This window comes from Lepisosteus oculatus, chromosome 16 (assembly GCF_040954835.1).
Source record: "Lepisosteus oculatus isolate fLepOcu1 chromosome 16, fLepOcu1.hap2, whole genome shotgun sequence".
Lineage (NCBI taxonomy): Eukaryota > Metazoa > Chordata > Actinopteri > Semionotiformes > Lepisosteidae > Lepisosteus > Lepisosteus oculatus.
Window position 1 is genome coordinate 2,254,409 of NC_090711.1, and position 18,776 is coordinate 2,273,184.

Below are 18,776 nucleotides of genomic sequence, written 5' to 3' on the forward strand. Positions count from 1 at the left end.
TATTTTTCGTGTCAGTGTAAGTTGAATATTTTAAATATATAGAAATGTATTCTCTATTGTGTTCATTAATTATATATTTAAAAGAAAAAAAACAGTAGTTTTATCTCTTTCATGTCAAATGCTTATATCAATGGCTTATGGCTTTCCTGTACCATTTTATAGATTTTGTCTGCACAAAATGCAATAAACTAAAATCATTTTATTACACCTATTGCTTGTTTTATTCTTCAATGAAAAGTAACACAGCGTATTTCTTCTGCAAGGCTGACCTTTTACAATTAATCTGTAATCCAGCACTGTTACATGATTTTATTAAATGACACTTCTGCTTGGCTACATTTCACAATAAAGAGTTGTAAAAAATTCACTTTTACAGTAATTGTGAAACTATCTGCTTGTACAAACCAAATCTTGAGGATCCAGTGCCACCAGCTGTTAAATACTTCCCAGGGTTCTGGTAGAACAAAAGCAGGTTTTGTTAATCGTGCTTGTTAAACAGATCTTTCGTGGAAGTTTCAGCCACTTGCGCTACTAAGGGAGAAAACAAATCCTTAAGTTACAACAGAAAAGAGCCTGTTCTTTTAAAAAAAAAAGTCTTCCTAAGCAGATGACAGAAAGATGCACTGTACATGCTTACATGCCAGGATTAAAAAAATATTTACAAGAAACTGACAAAACAGGAAAAAACGCTCTTCAACTTAAACTTAGAAATCTCTGAGGAAGCTCCATGTACTCATGTCATTAAAGAGAACATACAAAAAAACAAAAAACCTGAAAATTAAAATTTCACCTTAACAAAAAATTCATTAGTCAACCGTCCTGGCAGGAGCACTGCCTTAGCCTTCTGTCTCAACCGACACCCCCCACCCCCTCACTGCACTGCCCACTCCTGGCGTGGGTGCTCAGTAGTGGCGTGGGTAATGGGACATTGGGGGTGCCTGGCCCATTCCCTGACCCATTCCCTGCCCCATTCCCTGACCCATTCCCTGGCCCATTCCCTGGCCCATTCCCTGGCCCGGCCTGAGCACTGCAGCGTTGCCTGGGTTGACGAGGTGGTTTATGGAGGGTCCGCTCTGAATTAGGGTGTCCAGGGCCTTCTGCACACTGGGGTTGTCGAAATTGATCCCAGTGCTCCCCGCAGCCGTCCGCTGGGGTCCCACCGGCGCAGACACGCGCCCCTGGGGCAGTCCGTAAGGGGGGGCCACGCCGGGCGGCACGACGGGGGGGCGCAGGGCCGGCCTGGGGGCCATCACGCTGGGGTCCTGAGAGGAGGGCGGAGGCATCTTGGAGAGAGACGGAGGAGGGATGGACGCCGGCGGCTGACCGGCGGACTGGCCGCCCATCGAGGAGGAGTAGCCCTGGGAGGGAGCGGACCCCCCCGTGCTGGCCGGGGGGGCCCCGGAGCCGCTGTTGAACAGGCTGAGGATTTTAGCCTGCAGCTCCTGCTGGTGGCTGGAGGAGCTGGCGGGGTTGGAGGCCGGGGGCGGGGGCAGGTGAGGGGTGTGCGCGGGGTGAGAGGAGAGGGAGGAGTGCACGGGGCGGGCCGTGTGAGCCCCGTGAGCCCCGTGAGCCGCGTGCGAGGCGCCGGCCAGGCTCTGGGAGGGAGGCGGGGGCTCCAAGGCGGAGGGCGCAGCAGAGGGCCGAGAGCCTGCAGAGGAGGAATAAAAACCACACTGAGTCCACGCTGGTCTGCACACAGCCGGGGAATCAAAAACGTCATTCTAACGGCTGGAGAGCTGAAGGGCGACGTTTTGCCTGCCTGCGTGAGGGTCGCTGGTGCTGCGCAGCAGCCGCTCTCTCTTGTCTCTCAAGTAGTCGATGAGCCGGTCCAGCTCCTCCAGGGTCAGGAACCTGAGGGCACACGAGACGGTGACGAGGGTCCGAACCGCGGCTGTGAATAAGGCACGGCAGGGACGCGCGGGGCGGACGGGCCAGGCCGCGCGGACATTCAGGCCCGGGTGTCCCAGCCTCCCTCTTCAGGGGCGGGAGGCAGGCTGGGGGCTGCTGCCACTCACCGGCCCTCGGACAGCAGCGTGACGATGGGCTGCAGGGAGATGGGGTGGCCGTCGCGCTCGTGCTCCCTCATCAGCACGTCGTCCGCCATCTTGGCGGCCTTCCGGGCGATGTCCTCGCGCTCCTTGTCCCGGTGCTCGGCCTTGAACAGGTCGTAGTTGTGCGCCACCAGCACCATGGCGTCCTGCATGGGCATGTTGCGGTGCTCTGAGAGGAGCCAGGACAGACAGCGCCGGGTTAGACAGCCCCCTCACGGCACTCTGCCGACGGGATCCAGGGCTCGAGACACGCCAACACCAGCCTGAGAGAAACGAGGCTGACGAAGCCACAGCTTTCACTGACACAATCCGAGAGAAGCTCCTCGCTCACGGCTACAAAACAAGTCTCCCACCCTGGGCTTGAACCCACGACCTTCCAGGTGGTCATGATCGCTTACAACCGCAAAACTACTCGTGAATACGGCGCTACTAAGAGATCCCGAGTATCACAAGGAAACGAAGCACGTTTTAGAAAGAAACTGAATTTCGGATAGCAATTAAATGTTTTAGATGTCACTTGTGATTGAATGAATCATTCACGACCGACAGCGATGCACTCAGTCGCTTCACCAGTCGGAGAGCTCATCAGTCCAAGTCAAGTGATGAGGTGACTGAAGCCCCTGAATATCTAGCCTGTGACGTCTACAGTAGGCCCCCGATGATGACCCATGTCATGTCCGTTACAATTCTGTCACGGGCTACAATAAAGTCTAGTCATTTTCCTGACGACAAGTGACATTTCCTTCGATGCCGAGTGTCCGGTAGCAGCGCCTGCACTCCCGCCGGAGAACACTTCCGGAAGGCAGTTTTCCGGAGCCGGTGGAAGGCCACGCGGACAGGGGACCCCACCTACCCTGGGGAGTGCCGAAGAGGATGTTGACGGTGCAGGAGCGGTGCACCTGGTGCTGCTGGGTGATGATGATGGCGAAGGGGGTGCGCGCGCGCCCCACGTCCTCCAGCGCCTGCGTCAGCGACACCTCCGTGTTCAGGAAGATCAGGTCCACCACCATGCCCAGGTCCCGCACCTTGCGCCCCACTGTCTCCGCATACTCCCTGCAGAGAGGGGCGAACACAAGGAACGCCGCGGGGGGGCGGGGAGGGGGGGGTTAAGGGAAGAAAAAAAAATAAAATAAGGTCGACTGTTCCTGACATTTCTCGACCCCACTGACCTATACCCACCCCTCTCTAGGGTGCTCTGGAAAAGCAGAACTGTCACTAACAGCCTCTCCCCTCCGACCTGAACAAGGTACATTTCAGATTCAATAAGCCAGAAGAACGCCTCAGACAAGCTCCAGGCGGTTCTGTCCCTGGCCTGACTGTGCGCAGTGAAGAGGAAGGGCGGCACCACAGCAAAAGCAGACGATCCTGAGGCCCCAGCAGGCGGCCCGTGATAGGGACTCACTTCTGCTGCTTGTTCACCACGATGACCGAGCAGTCGACGGGCCGCTCCGAGTCGTAGCGCCGCTGCAGCTCCTCGTAATACTGCCGATACAGCTCGTTGCGCCGGCGCTCCTCCGCCCGGGGGCGGTCATCTGGAAGAGCCGAGGCACAGCTCACTGCACAGGGCACAGGGCACACGCTCACTGCACAGGGCACAGGGCACACGCTCACTGCACAGGGCACAGGGCACACGCTCACTGCACAGGGCACACGCTCACTGCACAGGGCACAGGGCACACGCTCACTGCACAGGGCACAGGGCACACGCTCACTGCACAGGGCACAGGGCACAGGGCACACGCTCACTGCACAGGGCACACGCTCACTGCACAGGGAACAGGGCACAGGGCACACGCTCACTGCACAGGGCACACGCTCACTGCACAGGGCACAGGGCACACGCTCACTGCACAGGGCACAGGGCACAGGGCACACGCTCACTGCACAGGGCACACGCTCACTGCACAGGGAACAGGGCAAAGGGCACACGCTCACTGCACAGGGAACAGGGCACAGGGCACACGCTCACTGCACAGGGCACACGGTTTCCGCGGCGGGGAGGGGCGTGTAGACAAACCCGCCGACACCCCCCTGCAGTCCCGACGGCTTAGGAAGAGGAAAGGCGAGCCAGCGTACCTTCGGAGTCCCTCCTGCCATTCCAGGAGTCCCTGCAGCGATCTGGGTAGGGGTCCTCTTTCCTGCGGTAATAGTCGTCGTCGCGGTAGTACCGCTCGTACTCTTCATCTCTGCCAAGCAATCGATTTCCAGAGAACGACTTTAGAAACGCTTCACTTTCAGAGTCATGCAAGGGAGACAAAAATCAAACTACGTTACACACCTTAGGCCACACTCTACAAAGGAAGTGAATTCCCCTCACTATTTCACCAAATAGACAACAAGGGTTCAACACCAACACCTCAGTGTACACAGGTGTTTCTACAGCCCCGTTACACACTGTACTGACAAATTTACAATCGAGATTGTTTTTTAAATCCATACTTCTGGATTTAAGTGCTGTTACTGGGACTTCAACTGGGGGTCTACATTAACTTCATTAAGCAGCAATGCAACACGCACAGAAATACTCCCATGCAAGCAAAATCTACATCACATAAACAACTGAAAATGTGAATAAGAACAGGGTTCTGAATTGGACATGGTTGGAACAGTTCTCTTCATTCACGTCAGGCTAACGACCCGGCGATGTGAACTGTGTACATGCTGGGACAGAGTCACCTTCTCCACCACCATTAACAACAGAGAGAAGCAGCCCCGCACGGAGGAGCCAAATACTAGAGCGGTTACTTCGGTCACACCCGCTCCCCGACTTCTATAAAGGCTGTTCCACAGCTCTCTACTAAACCCGAGACCTCACGTCACGACAGGAGCAGCCCCTCGCAACACAGAAGCCAAGCCCACGACAGACGAAACATCGCGCTAACCGCCAACACGTTTCACAACCTTTTAAGGAGTAACGAAACACACTTTAAAGGGATGCACAGCGAAGAGGAAATGCAGCCCTGGAGAGGGAGGGAGGGAGGGAGGGAGAGAGAGTGTACTTTTATTTTTTGTTTTGTTTCATGTGAACTTCATTATTTGTGCTTGCGTTGGCAACGCTGATCGCGCCCACCGGCCACGCTAATAAAGCACCTTGAACCGAGAGAGAGGGCGGAGGGGACACGCACGGCTCCCGGCCCGCCACCCAGCTGCCCGAAACGCTTCTCACACAAGGGGGCGCCAACGTCCGCCCCTCGGGGCCACTCACCTGTAGTGCGGGTCGCGGGGGTCGCCCCGGGGGTCCTTGTCCCGCCCCTCCGAGCTGCGGTAGCGGTCGAAGTGGGGCTCCCGCGGCTCGTGCTCGCGCGGGTGGCTGCCGCGCGGCTCGCGGAAGTCCCGGGCGTCCCGGCCGTCCCTGTGGTCCCGCGAGTCCCGGGCGCGCGGCGGGGAGCGCGAGCGCTCGCGGGGCTCCCTGGCGTCGCCGTAGCCGCCGTACGGATTCCTGGGGGGGGGGGGGAGCGGCACGAGTCAGGGGGCGGGCGCCGCACGCAGGTGGAGAGTCTCCTTCATTTATTAATATAGATTAAAAAAAACACCCCAAAGAGAGAGACGAGCGGTCAGCAGCCCCCGGAGCGGGAGAGCTGGAGCAGGACAGCCGGCCGGACCGAGGGGGACCCGGCTCGGAGCTGGAGAGGGCTGAGCCGTCCGGCCACGTCCAGTCCAGCTCCAGCGTCATTCCTCGGACCCCAACGCGCCGAGCTCATGCCGGAACTAGCGGCCGCTCCACGGACTCAGTTTGACCCCCGGGAAGCGCCCCCAGCCTCTTCCGAACTGTAAGCGCCTTAGTGCAGCAGCTCGGAGTTCATAATGACGGGAAAGTCATTATTCTCCGGCCTGGGAAAATACTGCACCCAAACAAAGCAAACTGGATATGGTCAAGATTTTCACATTTTAAAATGATGGGGTAAAAAAGTTTTACGCGCGCAGTCTGGTCGTTTCCCGTTACAAATCGGACCTGAAGCATTTAGTTCTGGCGAAAAGCCTCCCGCAGAGCAGAGAGAATCGGAGCGGGCTCTGGAAAGACTTCCCCAGTCCTTGCAAGAAGAAAGGAAAAAAAAACGAGTGTTCTCTTATCTTTTCCATTAGGAAACTCATTTTCCGCCTCCCGTTTTCCCAACGCAGTGAAATGCTACAGCTGCCCACGCAAGGGCCGACTCGTCTCCATCTTATCATACGAGATTCCACGCGTAGCGATGAATGGAAATACTCCAGAGAAACGGGTCTTCAAACGCAACAGTGAAATGATGATCGTTATTCCAGAGCATCTCCTGTTCACGTACATCCGTGATGTACTCTCCTTCCGTGCCATCCGTTTATAATTACAAATATCTCCTTGCAGAGGTCAAGAGAAACCTCTGGTGTGCACATCAACGCACCGGTGGCTGGAAACGATGTTTTTGTTTTTTTAAAAAGGGGGTTCAAAACAGACTTGGAGGTGGTCAGATCTTCAGAGGCTCATAAAAGACGGGAAATCAAAATTTTGCGCGGATTTAACTCGGTACGATCGATTCAGGCTCCCGCAACAGGAGAGAAAATATATAAAGAGATAAATTGTAGTCGTATCCAAGACAGACGCGGGGCTAGAGCATCACCACGTACAGAACAGATCGCAGATAAAAACCCGTCCACTGCTGGGATCGTCCCGTGAGCGCCAGCGACAGGAGGCTGCGAGAAGCACCGCGTCCGAGCGAACCGGGTCGCCGCGCAGGACGGGCCCGGCGGGCTGGGTCACCGGAGGCGGGTGGCTCTCGCCCCTGCTTCTCCACACGCAGCGTGTCACCTGTCAGCGTTACTTTACCTGCGAGGGGGGCTCTGTCGGGAATGAGCTTTATTCTGCCGCCGCTCCGCCGCCATATTAATATCTGAAAATAAACCAACCCACACGTTCAACACATCAATAATGTTAAAAAAATAAACGATTCGCAAAAATAAAAAAATACACCGTGAGGCGCAAGCAAATAAGGGCGATAAATAGTGCTCGTTTTTCCTGTTCTCCATACAAATGCAGCTAGGGACGTTTATAACCGAGTGTTTCTTGCATCTTGAAAAGTACACAAGATACATGGATCTTCTCGGCAAAATCTATAGAACTGCTTTAAAATTTGTCAGATATTTTAATATTTTACAGAGTTTGATTTAAACCTTTGAACTACTCGTGTTTAGGGTCCTTCTGCTCCCCTGGGGGAATCCAGGTTTTAAAGAGTACACCTGAAAGTACAAATTCATCCCACCAGGAAAACTGGGGATGTTAAGTACAGTGACCTCCGAAACCATTAAATTATTCGGTTTTGTATTGCGGTAGTAACTTATCGAAGGTTTCTAAAGCAATACATATACATGTTTGTATACATACACACACAGAGAAAAGGGAGTGACCTTTTGTTTCGTTTGGCATCTTGACACATTTTTAACAACCTTCAGAGCAAGTTTCACATCTTCCAACGTCAAATTCATACTTCACAACTACCATAAAATTATCTGACAGCAATAACTGCATCCAAAAAGCTCTGATATTATATTTTCAAGGTGCATGTGAAATGACTGAAGCTTCAAAAATCCAGGATTTTGCGACTGGGGGAGAAATGAAATATCCCCCCCCCATCAGGAAGCAAATGCGACCACAGTGCTCATATGCTTTTTAATTCACCATATATTCAAGTGTCATGGAAGAAACTTTTAAAATATAAATATCAAATATACATACAAATAACACGTCTCTCATTTCAGACCCAGAAGAAAACTCTCAGCCATGAGAAAGTGCACTGGAGTGTTCTTCAAGCCTGGCACTGAAAACATCACCAGAAAGTAATGTCTCTGAGGCTACAGGCTTTTCAGTTTTACTCCCCCTTTTAATTACCGTGACGCAAAACCCTCTACTGGCTTTTCCTTAAAAACGACGAGGAGAAGCAACATTCAACGGCTTTAGACAGAGATGAAACTCTTCTGAAACTCGTTTGTCTCAGCGGTGTCTGTAGAACCCGTTTGCCTGACAGGTTCCTGGTCCTTTAAGAGTACATCCGTTCATTCTTTTGCGAAAAATGAAATTGAAGCAAACAGAAAATAAGACGCAGACATTAAAATCTTCACTGCAGCTGCGTTGAAATGACCGGAACCCTTGATAGAAATGCCACAAGCACATATTTTACATTTTTTTAATTATAAAACATCAAACAAACAAAAAATATGCTTTTCTAAAGTCTCACATTTAAAATACAGACCATGAGAAACTGTCGAAAATAGCCCTGAGCTTTACAGCGCCGTACATGTTTTTTCCAATTACAGACAGCAGGGGTGGAATATTTACCACAAGCCGGCAAGCGCCGCTCTCCGTGGGGGAGACTCGAACCCGGTGCCAGTGAAGTCTTACCTAGTTTATAACCTCTATAAATGCGACCGGTTTGTCCAGCCTTTGCCGCCTCTGCCTCCTCGGCCCGCTCAAACTGCACAAATCCGTACCCGCGGAACATGGACAGGGCTGGAAAGAGAAGCGGTTTTTCTCTTTTAAACATTCCCACACCTACAGCATGATGCCAGTTATCCACAAGGACACAGTGTGCAAAGTCTGCCAGCATGGCTCAAGGTGACAGGCAAAGAATTTTGACCTTTTCATTCTGGAATATATTAATAAAAACCAATGTCTTTACACAAGCATGACGCTTTTCCTAGAGCATTTCTTTGCTTTCTCAACATTTTCAAAGTTTGAGGTTTGTTCCAGCAGCAGCAGTTCTGACTAGAGACGGGAGAGCCTGGTCTGGCACATCAATGTACCCTTCAGAGTGCTCTCTGCTGGCTGAAACACTACAATGTTATGGGGAAAAAGAAAAGTCATTCCTGTCCATTTCGGGTTAAAGAACTCACACACTTTTAGAAAAAGCATTTAAAAAGCATTGATGCATTTAATAAGACCTTGAAATACTTTTAAGACATAAATCTGAAACTGATTCTCTCGCACCCAAGTCTTAAAATCTGTATCAGTACATTTTGCTGCGAGTTTCTTTGCTTTAATATGTTTGAGACACCTGATCCGAGTCAGATTTTCCCTTGATTATCCTGATTAGACAACAGAGGCATACAAGCAAGATGTACAAACTGCTTTAAAAAAGGAAAGCTGGTCTGTGCAAAGGCAATTTATCTCTGCCACAATCTGAACGTGTATTTAAACTATACTGCAAGCTCAGTTCTGTAAAAAGCTATAGTTTTAGCACGTATAAAAACCAATGAGATTTGTCTCATTTAGTGTACAAAGTGCTTCCTATTCTGCTTACAACAACTTGCAGCTCTCCCTCAGGAGGATCTTCATTTGCGGGGTTAGGATTAAATAATCTCTTGCACCCCAAAATGGTTCCCATAGAGAAGGGGACCCACTTCACCCCCACTGAACACAAGGCAGCTGCTCCAGGACACAGATCAGGTGGAGAAATGAGAGACTGCTTCACCCACGGAATTAAGGGGGAACGGAGGGAGGAGAACCTATACAAACCCTGCATGAATTCAGCCAGGACCAGCAGCAGTCCTGTTCTGAACACTCCCACGGTGTTTAATATCTTTAATAACCAAGCAGGCACAACTTTGCTTTGCAGCTCCTCTGAAGGACAGTACCGCCTACAGCTGTCACCACATCCTGGCTTTGTTTTGAAAATACTGCGCCACCTACTGGTCCACCCGGTGCATCTGCAACCTGGTTTACCTCAGAGGCCTCCCAGTCCAGGACTGAAGAGGGGCCCAGCTTTAAACAGCTTCCCAGATCTGACAGGAACAGGCTACAAGGAAGACAACTCTCTCTCAGGGGGACAGAGGAGAATAAGGGGCTCTGCTACATTAGTAGTCCAGCAGTGTGTTTTTGCCACACTTTTGTACCTGTGGTTCAAATCTGCAACTTTTAACACACAAGAGGAAGCACAGAAGTACAGTACTGAAACTTATCTAGTCCAAAACATAAGCAGCTCACTCAATAATGCTCACCTTAGCCAAAAGGGTAGTAAATGCCTTATTAAGGAATTTGCTGAGATTCTCATTCTTTCATCCATCCTCATACAGATCACAAAGCAAGATCACATTTTGCATTACTTTTGACTATGGACACCTTTCAGCTTTGCTTGCAGTTATGGTCCATCCATTTTGTGATCTTGATTCTACTCCAGTTATTCACACACCAAGCAATGTTTACTTCAAGCTCCACACTGTAAATTCTGACTTCTGAAGTTGAAAAGGCCTTTATATTTATGACAAACTCAGCTAGAACATGTAAAATTTTGCTTGTGAAAATGCCCCTGTAACGCAGGGTATATATGGCTACTTTCCGACCTACGGTTGACTACACAAGGCAATCTTCAGACTGAACGCGAGATCAACCAGTATAACACACACACCAGCCTGTTATTGCATATGACCAAACAACAAATGGAATTAATTTTAAACTTAAAGACTACATGGGGTTAGTTTAACACAGTAAGCTTAACAAAAAAGAAATAGCCTCAGATACAAAGTTCATTTACTTTCCACATTGACAGTATGATAAATCACATACAAAAAACTGACTGAAGTACACCACTTCACAAAAAAAAAGTTATATTTCCGTGATGATTATCATGCGTTTACAAGAACTGTCACAATAACATTTTTTGATGGCAGCAATGTGCTTCTGATAAATGGCAATCCAGCAGATATTTCTTGATTACTTGCACACATTCGGTTTAATTGCTAGGGGACAGATATTTGTATGTTTGCAATGCATTTCTTTTACTTAAATACTGTTTACATCAATTCAGCTGCAGAACTTTCCTCGCAGTCACAGTCATCCTTTGCCCTCTGGAACTGGTACAGAACAGAATAATTAATAAAACCTTGACACTGTCAGCTCTGATTTTGAAAAACTTATCGACTCAATATTTCTCAGAACACTGCATCAAAATCTATTTAATCTTAGTGGACTACAACAGAAAACAAAAATATATATTTACAAAAAAAATGAATTATCTGGATAGCCTGTTTCCTTAACTCAACTGGGTCTTATGACCAACGGCTTGACTGCTCTGCACAGTCTGCTTGCTCCTTTTATCGAGATGATCTTACATTCACAGCAACAGTTCTTGGGCTGCTCTGACTAACAACACTGAAGACACCTCCATGGAAACGGACAAATACTTCTCAAGTCTGAAGTTGGCCGTGGAGGTCAAAACTCCAAAACAAATTAAATAAAGTGGGAAAATGAAAGGAAAACTTCAAAATTATTTGCCTGTCTCCTGTGTCCGGATCAGCACTGCTGTTTCAGCTGGCAGAACAAGGCACTGGGTGAAAGGGTCTCTAGTAGGACAATGTGCATTAGCTCTATTTTTTAACTCATCAGTCTTCGCAAACCATTCACGAAAAACTAACACTGTTAAAATGCGATTCAATCTGGAAGCTACAAGATAACCTTTTTTTGTGATCTATAATCCTAAAAGGTTCATACTAAATTAAAACAGTAAAAAAAAAACGTTTTTTTTTTTAAGTCTGGGATGATAAGATTTGAGATGAGTATTTTAATTTTAGGACTGACGGAGTCAAGATATTTTGCAGGCTGCCCTGTTACAGCAAGTGTGGGATGGAGAGGATACAAGTTTAGTATCCGGCCCTTAATCTACATTTACACTAGAAAGCTGGGCCGAGGAAGGCAGGCCCATTCATGAGCACTACGGGTGGGGGGTGTGGTCAACAGGCCTGGCGAGGTGAAGCCGCATCGCAGCGGTCGGGTCCGCACAACACCGAGACGCGTTCAGACGGGATTTTTGACGGGACAGGAAAAATAAAATAAAAATACAACGACACCGTAGCGTCACACTACTAACCGTTGATCTTTCCGTAGGGCCTGAACAGGTCTTCCAGGTCCTTCCTGTCCATGAGGGTGGTGGGCAAATTCCCCACAAAAATTCTCCTCTCCAGGTCCCGCGGGTCATTGCTGTTGGTGGTGTGGTGGGAGGGGCTCCCGCTGCGACTCCGTCTGCGAGACATCTCTACCCGCCGGCGCGACCGCGCTCCGCTGACCAGAGCGCCGGGCCTGTCCGCCTCTCCGCTTTTTTGTGCCCGTCCCGCGCGCTTATATTACTCGCCTACTACTCCAGGTCCTAAAATATATCAGCGTGCCAAAACGGGAAAGGAAGAAAGAAAATGAATAAAATTCCACAGGTCAGGCCTCTCCACCAAGTACGACAAAAGGAGATAACAACAGAATTTTTTTTTAATTTATTTTTTTGGGGAAAAATCGCCTTGAACGAGAATGAGGAAAATATGAGCTTGATCGGAACCCGGTCACGGGACGAAACGCTATCTTATTCACCCGGTTCCGTTTCGTTCTCTCGGTTGGAGCGCCACCTTACAGGCCCGGTCGCCAAGATCAAATACACACCACCTCGTGCCGCAACGGTGTGATGGGAAACGACGAAGGACGCAGCACAAAGTCACAAGGCGAAGGAAAGCAGGCAAAAATGAAAACAGAACCACGGTATGGATGGTACTTTTCTCTGAAACGAGGAAAACGAATTATGGCAAAAAAAGGACAGTGAACCGATGCGAATTAACCACATTTTGAAAGCAAGATATTAAAAATAATCTTTATTTATTGGACTCATGTTCAACATCACAATTAGATGACGCACCGTTCCTCGCAGTTTGTAAATCACGGAAAATGGAGGGACGTCTATTCCAAATATTTAAACCAAAATCCACGACGGATCCGAGCAACTCAATTTCTACCCCTCAACGTGAAAAAAGAAAAAAAAAAAAAGAGACCCACTAAGTTTCAGTCTTGCCTTCTGCTAAACTCATAAAAGCGTCAAAATTGCTTAAGATATCCAGCAGTGACCATTTCCTCCTCGCACAGATGAAAGCAATATGAAAGAGGTACACTTGGTATTGTCCACATACACACCAAAGGAGATGGGGGAGGAGGGAGGTTTAAAAATGTATTTCTGTGCCATAAATAACCAGGAAAAGAGAGAAATGCAAATCGAAATGAAAACACACAGGATATCAAATTAACCGATAGCCACTGTTTATGTTTATTCCGGCAGTCCAACACACATCTTGTATCACAGGAGACAACACCGTCGAATGAGAAAACATATTCGTGACAGTTTTCGGCTTCGTGCACAGAACTATAATTTCCAGGGTCTCCTTCAGTATGCCGAATGAGCTTGTATCCTCTTCCGAACAAAAGCTGGAGCGTGGGAAATTTAACATGCAAAAATGCAATCCAGAATGCTGAATAAAAGATAAAAGAGCTGAATAACCTTTCAACATCTCGTGCCGGGACTAACTCGGGGCTTGTGCTACTGAGCACAGTTCGTGGTACTGAAGTGACTCAGACAACGCAAACGTTTCCCTTTTGCAGGACACTGAATCCCAACACCCTGCATTTCTCCTTCCAGATTGATTTTGTTATGAGCGTGCAATTATATTTTATATTTTAATTCCACACTGAAAAAACGAACCCCTCCTTGCTCGGTACAGCTCCCCGGTCAAATTTAAAGCATTTTTTTTTAAAGTGGTTTAGGGGGTTTAAGTGGTTGACAACACTTTCCTCCAATATCCACTCCTGATCACGCTGTAGAAACAGGGGGCTTTGTCAGCTTTTGCCAACAGATTTGAGGAACAATGTTCAGATAAAGCCCCTTCAGTAACAACCATTTCCTCGTGCATGCTTGGGCTGTAGAGCCAGGCTCTTCCAGACATGCGTGGCTACAGCTCACACCACACTAGGGGCACCAGACGGACACCCACCACCTGTCCACGCTGTCTTGCTCCAGTCACAAACCTTATTTATTCACATGCGACTTATTAGATCTTCTTAGCCGCACGGCAGAGAAACTACATTTTCTTACATACTTTTCACACCTGCCTGGATATCCACAAGATGAAATCAGTGGGTATGCATTAAAAGTGGGAAAGGTATAACCTGCCTGTTGACAAAACACCTAGATCTAGAATGTTCTGTATTCTGCCACAAAATCGAGGGTTTTCGTTTATGTCTTTTCTAAATGAGCTCCTAAATGAGCACAGGCGGAATTTCATTGTGTTGTTTCTCCCTGTACACTGCCATGCTGTCAACAAGCAGCATGTCTTCACCAGACTTACAGGACTGCTGTTACCCTGCAAGGTTGGCTATGCAATGCAGGTGAGTTGTATTCTTGAGAGGGACACATGGCTTTCAGGGCGTTAATTTCTGCAGGCCAGGCATTGTGGATTGTAAACGGTGCGTGTTAAAATAAATAACTATTTGAATTTGTCTTGATTTTTTAATTCTGGTAATTGTTTTCTTTCACTTAATCATGGCGGTTTTTCGTACACTAGTTACACATACCTGCCTAATGACCCTGGATAAAACCCAACCAAAAAGCCCAGGTCCGGTCAGGTCGGTCCCCCTCAAGACTAACACACAGGTCAGATCGGACCAGCACTCTCCGGCAGCCCTTCCGACACCTGCAAGGCCAGCGCGGATCACACCGCCTCCCCAAACCCCCAAACATCATCTCGGCACCGCAGAAGAACCGTGTTACTTAAAAACACACCACAGCTTCGAAGGAACAGATCCGAGAGTCCTCAGAAAAGAAAACGGGCTTATACTTCGTTATTCCGGTGACTGACACAAGCCAACACATGAAGCCGACGGGCTGCTGACTGGGCTGAACTGGGAAGGCGTCAGGCCCGGTTCACAGCTGAAGATTCGCTTATTTGTTGGTCGCAGAGACTGTGCCGCCGGGGGAAAAAAAAGCAACAACACGGCGCTTCTCCACGACAGCCCTAGCGACACCGGCCGGGCTGCAAACCTCCGGGAAGACTCCCGTCTTGAGGAAAAGCGCCGCGACAGAAACAAACCTTTTGAGTGCTGAGAGAACGGGGAAAAAAAAAAACATTTTCATCCCTGTTTTTCTCGGACTCGGAGACGCACGGAGGGAGGGAGGGAGAGAGCGAGCAGGCGGGCAGCCCCAGCCCGCCCTGGCAGCCGCCAAGCTCGGCCGCCACCCAGGAAACAACCGCGGCTGCACCACCCGCGTCCAGGCCCCGGCCGAAGACGCGCTGCCCGGGGCTCGAAGCCAACAAGAGGCCCCCCAGTCTCTCGGAGAAACGCCGTCGTGGTCGCGACTTCCATTTTAGGAGGAAAAAAAAAACACCACCACCCTCTACGTCCTTCCCCGCACAACACACACACACATAGATAGATATACACCCCTCTTGTCCCTGTCATTCATTCAAAAAAAAACAACAACACCGCATCATTCCTTTGACGAAGACGCGAAAACAAAAGGTGTTAAAAAAAAAAGAAGAAATAAAACAAACTCGGGTTCTGAAACGATCAGGACCCTCTCGGGCGCGCGCGCGCCCCCCTCCCCACCACCTCGCGCACCACACGGACAGCCGCTCGCGCCGCCGCCCCCGCTCGCCCGCCCGCACGAGCCGACCAGCAGACAAGCCGCCGCCGCCATTTTGAGCGGAGAAGAGCCGAGCCGGGCTCAGGGCTCGGGTTCACCGGCGGCGGAACAACCCCACCTCACAGGGCCCGAACCCGCCCCTGACGCCTCGGTGGCCCGCTTCACCCCAGAGACCGAAAGACTCGCGTAGAAATAGGGGAAGGGTGTTGGGGGGGGGGATTAAATAAATAAAATAACGCGTCAACAACGGTTTCATCATTTAAAATGTCGTCGGCGGCGACGCCAGAAATATGAACAACGAGACCCTCCAGCCGCGACGCGAGGGGAATGAACTAGTCAAGTTATGAGATGCTGAAATCAGAAATTACACGGGGAAGAGGGAAATGGCCTCCCGAGATCTTTTTTTTTTTACAAAAAATTGGATATTAAAGTTCCGGCTGTTTCACTTTTGGTTTAAAAGGAAACAAGACAAATGAACCAGCCCGGCCGCTTCAAAAAACCATATTAATAGAATAAGCTCTTACCTTTAATCCGTAAATTGTAAATTCGCCCGTTTCCCCCTGGGTTTTTGGTAGTATTAATGTTCAAAAACGGACCAAAGACCTACTTCTCATCTCCTAACGCTTCCCTCTACAGCGCGAGTACACTTCTTTCAGTTTGCTTATTTACTACAGTTTCAACCTGCTTTACGCTAGCGCCGCGCCGTTGCTATGTAGCGTAAGACAGTCTCTTGGCAACGTTGAGCAGGGTCAGTTCTGCGTGAAGGCTATAGCTCCTAAATACACAACAAAGCATACGAATTTATCATTATTATGATATTGTAAATATGTCTGTCCGTAGAAAGAGTGAGAATAACTTTATTGATAACTGTCGTAACCGAATTACCAAAAACTTAACTGCTGTGCTTCTTAATTAAATGAAGAACGCGTTTAAACCTATTTTCAAAATGATTTATTATTGTAGGGTACATGAATACAAGCTAAGGTTATTAAAATAATGGTTAAACAGTTTTGCCTGCTATTTTTTCATGGCCAGAAGGGATTTTTCTGATGGATAATAATGCATTATTAAAATATGGTGTAGATGCCTTTATTTTGTTGTGCAAACCAAATTAAACGGTGGAATTTAATAACAAACCCCGTATAAAGCCTTTATCATGATGAGTATCTCCAGGTGATATAGAGAAACAATGCTTTAGCCCAGTTCATTTGCTGATAATATTCAGTGTCACACAGAGTCCAATGACAGACGTAATTATCTGAGGTAATAACACAATAGAGAAGGCCATGGTACTTCACAGTATCAAATTATTACAGATAATACAGGTAGAATTGTTTAATGTGGTGCTCCTGCCAAAAGTAACCAGTTTGAAACAGACCTGTTGATGCTTGACTCCTTGGTTGTGATTCAGTTGAAAGCTTACAATGTGAAACTTGTCACCACAACAGCGCAGACCGAGTACTTTTAAAATCCAAGTGTTATGATACCATTCAGGACTCGTGCACAACTAGAAAAGGCTGCAATAAGGCACGAGCTGAGGTTAATTCCACACTAAAAAGCAGACAGACAAAACAAGACATGTGGGCTGTTGAGCTTACTGCAGGCTTGAATGATGGTTCTGGTTCCCGAGTGTCCGGAAACAGAACAGAACAGTCCAATTCTTCCACACAGGGGGTCTGCTCTGCTGACCGGGAGCTCTCCATATTTCTATCATTATAAATTAATTAGCAGAAGCTGACTGGGATTTTATGTTCAAAACGAAGACCCTCCATGAGCATGATTTCAGAAACGGCGGTCCTGTGCAGGGCAGGGCAAAAATGTCAAAAACCCCCTACTCTGAGCACGGCTGACAACTCCGGAATAAAGCTTCCCCAAGCCATTCCGGGAGGATTCCCGTAATCAAGGCCCGTGTCCTCCCGAGAGGAACATGCTTCCCAAGCGACTGTCACCGGCTCCTCTGATCGCACCCTACTGTCTGTGTGAGGGCCGCCCAGGGTAACGGAAGAGGGGTATCTGCTGGCTGCTCAGTGGGGACACGAGAGCTTGCTGTCGCACGGGTTTGGGGGCCCCTCCTTCTGCACAGCCCCGGCTGCGTTCCCTGGCGCCCCGACTCCGTCACTCGTACTTGCAGTAGTGCTTGAGGAGTTCAGGGAGCTCCAGCCAGTCCAGGGCCATCCTGTGGACGATGTGCTTCTGAATGGTCTGGCGGCACAGGGTCTGCAGAGAGGGGACTGAGACGAGAGACAGGAGAGTGAGAGGGAGAAAAACCCAACAGGAAAGGCTGTGATTTGGCTTCGCTGCTGCAGGGGCCTCGTTTCATGCAGGCCTCTGCAAGCTGTAGCAAACCCTGTCTTTGCTCATTTCACCGTGAAAGGGGAGGAGACATCAGGTCGCAGAGATGCTAAACTAACCAGGAAAACTCAGGACTTGTAAACATGCAGGTCCTTTGCATAACCAAATGAAAACCAACCGACTAATTTGCACTTTTTCATTCTCTGGGGCTTTCAAAAAGGTGGGGAGGTTAAGCCTGCTGACATTCACCGAGAGGCGGTTGGGCCTGCTGGACGCCCCCCCAGACAGAGCGCGCGGGCCACACTCACAGCCGTACTCCACCTGCACCACGCGCACGCTCTTGGTGGCGGCGAAGACGTCGACCACCGCGAACAGGGGCCGCTGGGCGGGGATGCCCCTGGCGCTGGCGCCCATGTCCTCCCCGTTGATGACGATGTGCATGTCAGCGGCGCCCCGCCCGCTGGGCACGAACAGCACCCCGATGCGGCTCCGGCGGGCCGTGGGGGGCAGCGTGTTGGTCTTGTACAGGTCGTCCAGGATGTGGCTGAACCGGCCCGGGCGGCTGCGGCCCACCAGCTTGTCCCGGGGGATGCGCGCGCCCCCGATGTGGAGGTGGGTGTCGGTGAAGAAGCTCTTGGGGGAGCTGCCCCCCTCTGCCTCTCCCTCTCCCTCTCCCTCGACCACCCTGTTGTGGTTCCGGGTGATGGCGAACACCCAGCTGTCGCCCATGCCCACCAGGTCCGGCAGGGAGTACTCGGGCACCGCGGCCAGGCCGCCGGGGTCGTGCGCCGTCAGCCCCACCCTCAGGTGTCCGCACCAGCCCAGCTCCTTGTCCTCGATCTCCACCAGGAAGATCTCGCCAGGGGCCAGGGGCCGCCTGCTGAAGCACAGCCCGTCGGCGAAGCTCTCCACCCGCGTGGCCCGGGTGCCCGCCTGATCCAGGCGGACGTTGGCGCCGTGGACGGGGTGGAACTCCAGGAAGCGCCCGGCGAAGCCCTCCATCTGGGCCTGCTCTCCCGCCAGCTCAGCG

General features: G+C 49.9%; 2 protein-coding genes across 13 annotated transcripts; both read right to left on the bottom strand.

Annotated features, from left to right (window-relative positions):
* Window positions 1-197: 197 nt before the first annotated feature.
* On the bottom strand, window positions 198-16,250 carry ncoa5 (nuclear receptor coactivator 5). 12 transcript variants are annotated; one of them, XM_069179543.1, is made up of 11 exons: window positions 15,979-16,250; window positions 11,876-12,151; window positions 8,416-8,523; window positions 6,847-6,910; window positions 5,257-5,490; window positions 4,128-4,282; window positions 3,454-3,634; window positions 2,905-3,107; window positions 2,016-2,220; window positions 1,760-1,851; window positions 198-1,648 (listed from the first exon to the last, which is right to left on the bottom strand). In XM_069179543.1, exons 2-11 carry the CDS (start codon window positions 12,036-12,038, stop codon window positions 903-905), a joined length of 2,151 nt encoding a protein of 716 aa, XP_069035644.1. In that variant the 5' UTR covers window positions 12,039-12,151; window positions 15,979-16,250; the 3' UTR covers window positions 198-902. The 12 variants fall into 12 exon arrangements, with proteins under 12 accessions (XP_069035644.1, XP_069035647.1, XP_069035646.1 ...); XM_069179546.1 differs by having other exon boundaries at window positions 3,454-3,607; window positions 15,979-16,249; XM_069179545.1 differs by having other exon boundaries at window positions 2,905-3,104; window positions 15,979-16,249.
* A 1,217-nt stretch (window positions 16,251-17,467) lies between these two features.
* Window positions 17,468-18,759, bottom strand: neurl2 (neuralized E3 ubiquitin protein ligase 2). Its single transcript, XM_006639655.3, has 2 exons — window positions 18,055-18,759; window positions 17,468-17,685 (listed from the first exon to the last, which is right to left on the bottom strand). Exons 1-2 carry the CDS (start codon window positions 18,746-18,748, stop codon window positions 17,570-17,572), a joined length of 810 nt encoding a protein of 269 aa, XP_006639718.1. The 5' UTR covers window positions 18,749-18,759; the 3' UTR covers window positions 17,468-17,569.
* Window positions 18,760-18,776: the final 17 nt, after the last annotated feature.

Bases quoted from the DNA above. Each gene is read 5' to 3' on its own strand.
- ncoa5 (XM_069179543.1), bottom strand. From the start codon at position 12,038: ATGTCTCGCAGACGGAGTCGCAGCGGGAGCCCCTCCCACCACACCACC. The intron at 8,524-11,875 runs GTTAGTAGTGTG...TTCTCTTTCCAG, and splicing joins GCCCTACGGAAAGATCAACG to CCCTGTCCATGTTCCGCGGG. The intron at 3,108-3,453 runs GTGAGTCCCTAT...CGCCCCTCTCTG, and splicing joins GTGGTGAACAAGCAGCAGAA to CAGGGAGTATGCGGAGACAG.
- neurl2 (XM_006639655.3), bottom strand. From the start codon at position 18,748: ATGGAGGGCTTCGCCGGGCGCTTCCTGGAGTTCCACCCCGTCCACGGC. The intron at 17,686-18,054 runs GTGAGTGTGGCC...CTCTCGTCTCAG, and splicing joins GGTGCAGGTGGAGTACGGCT to TCCCCTCTCTGCAGACCCTG.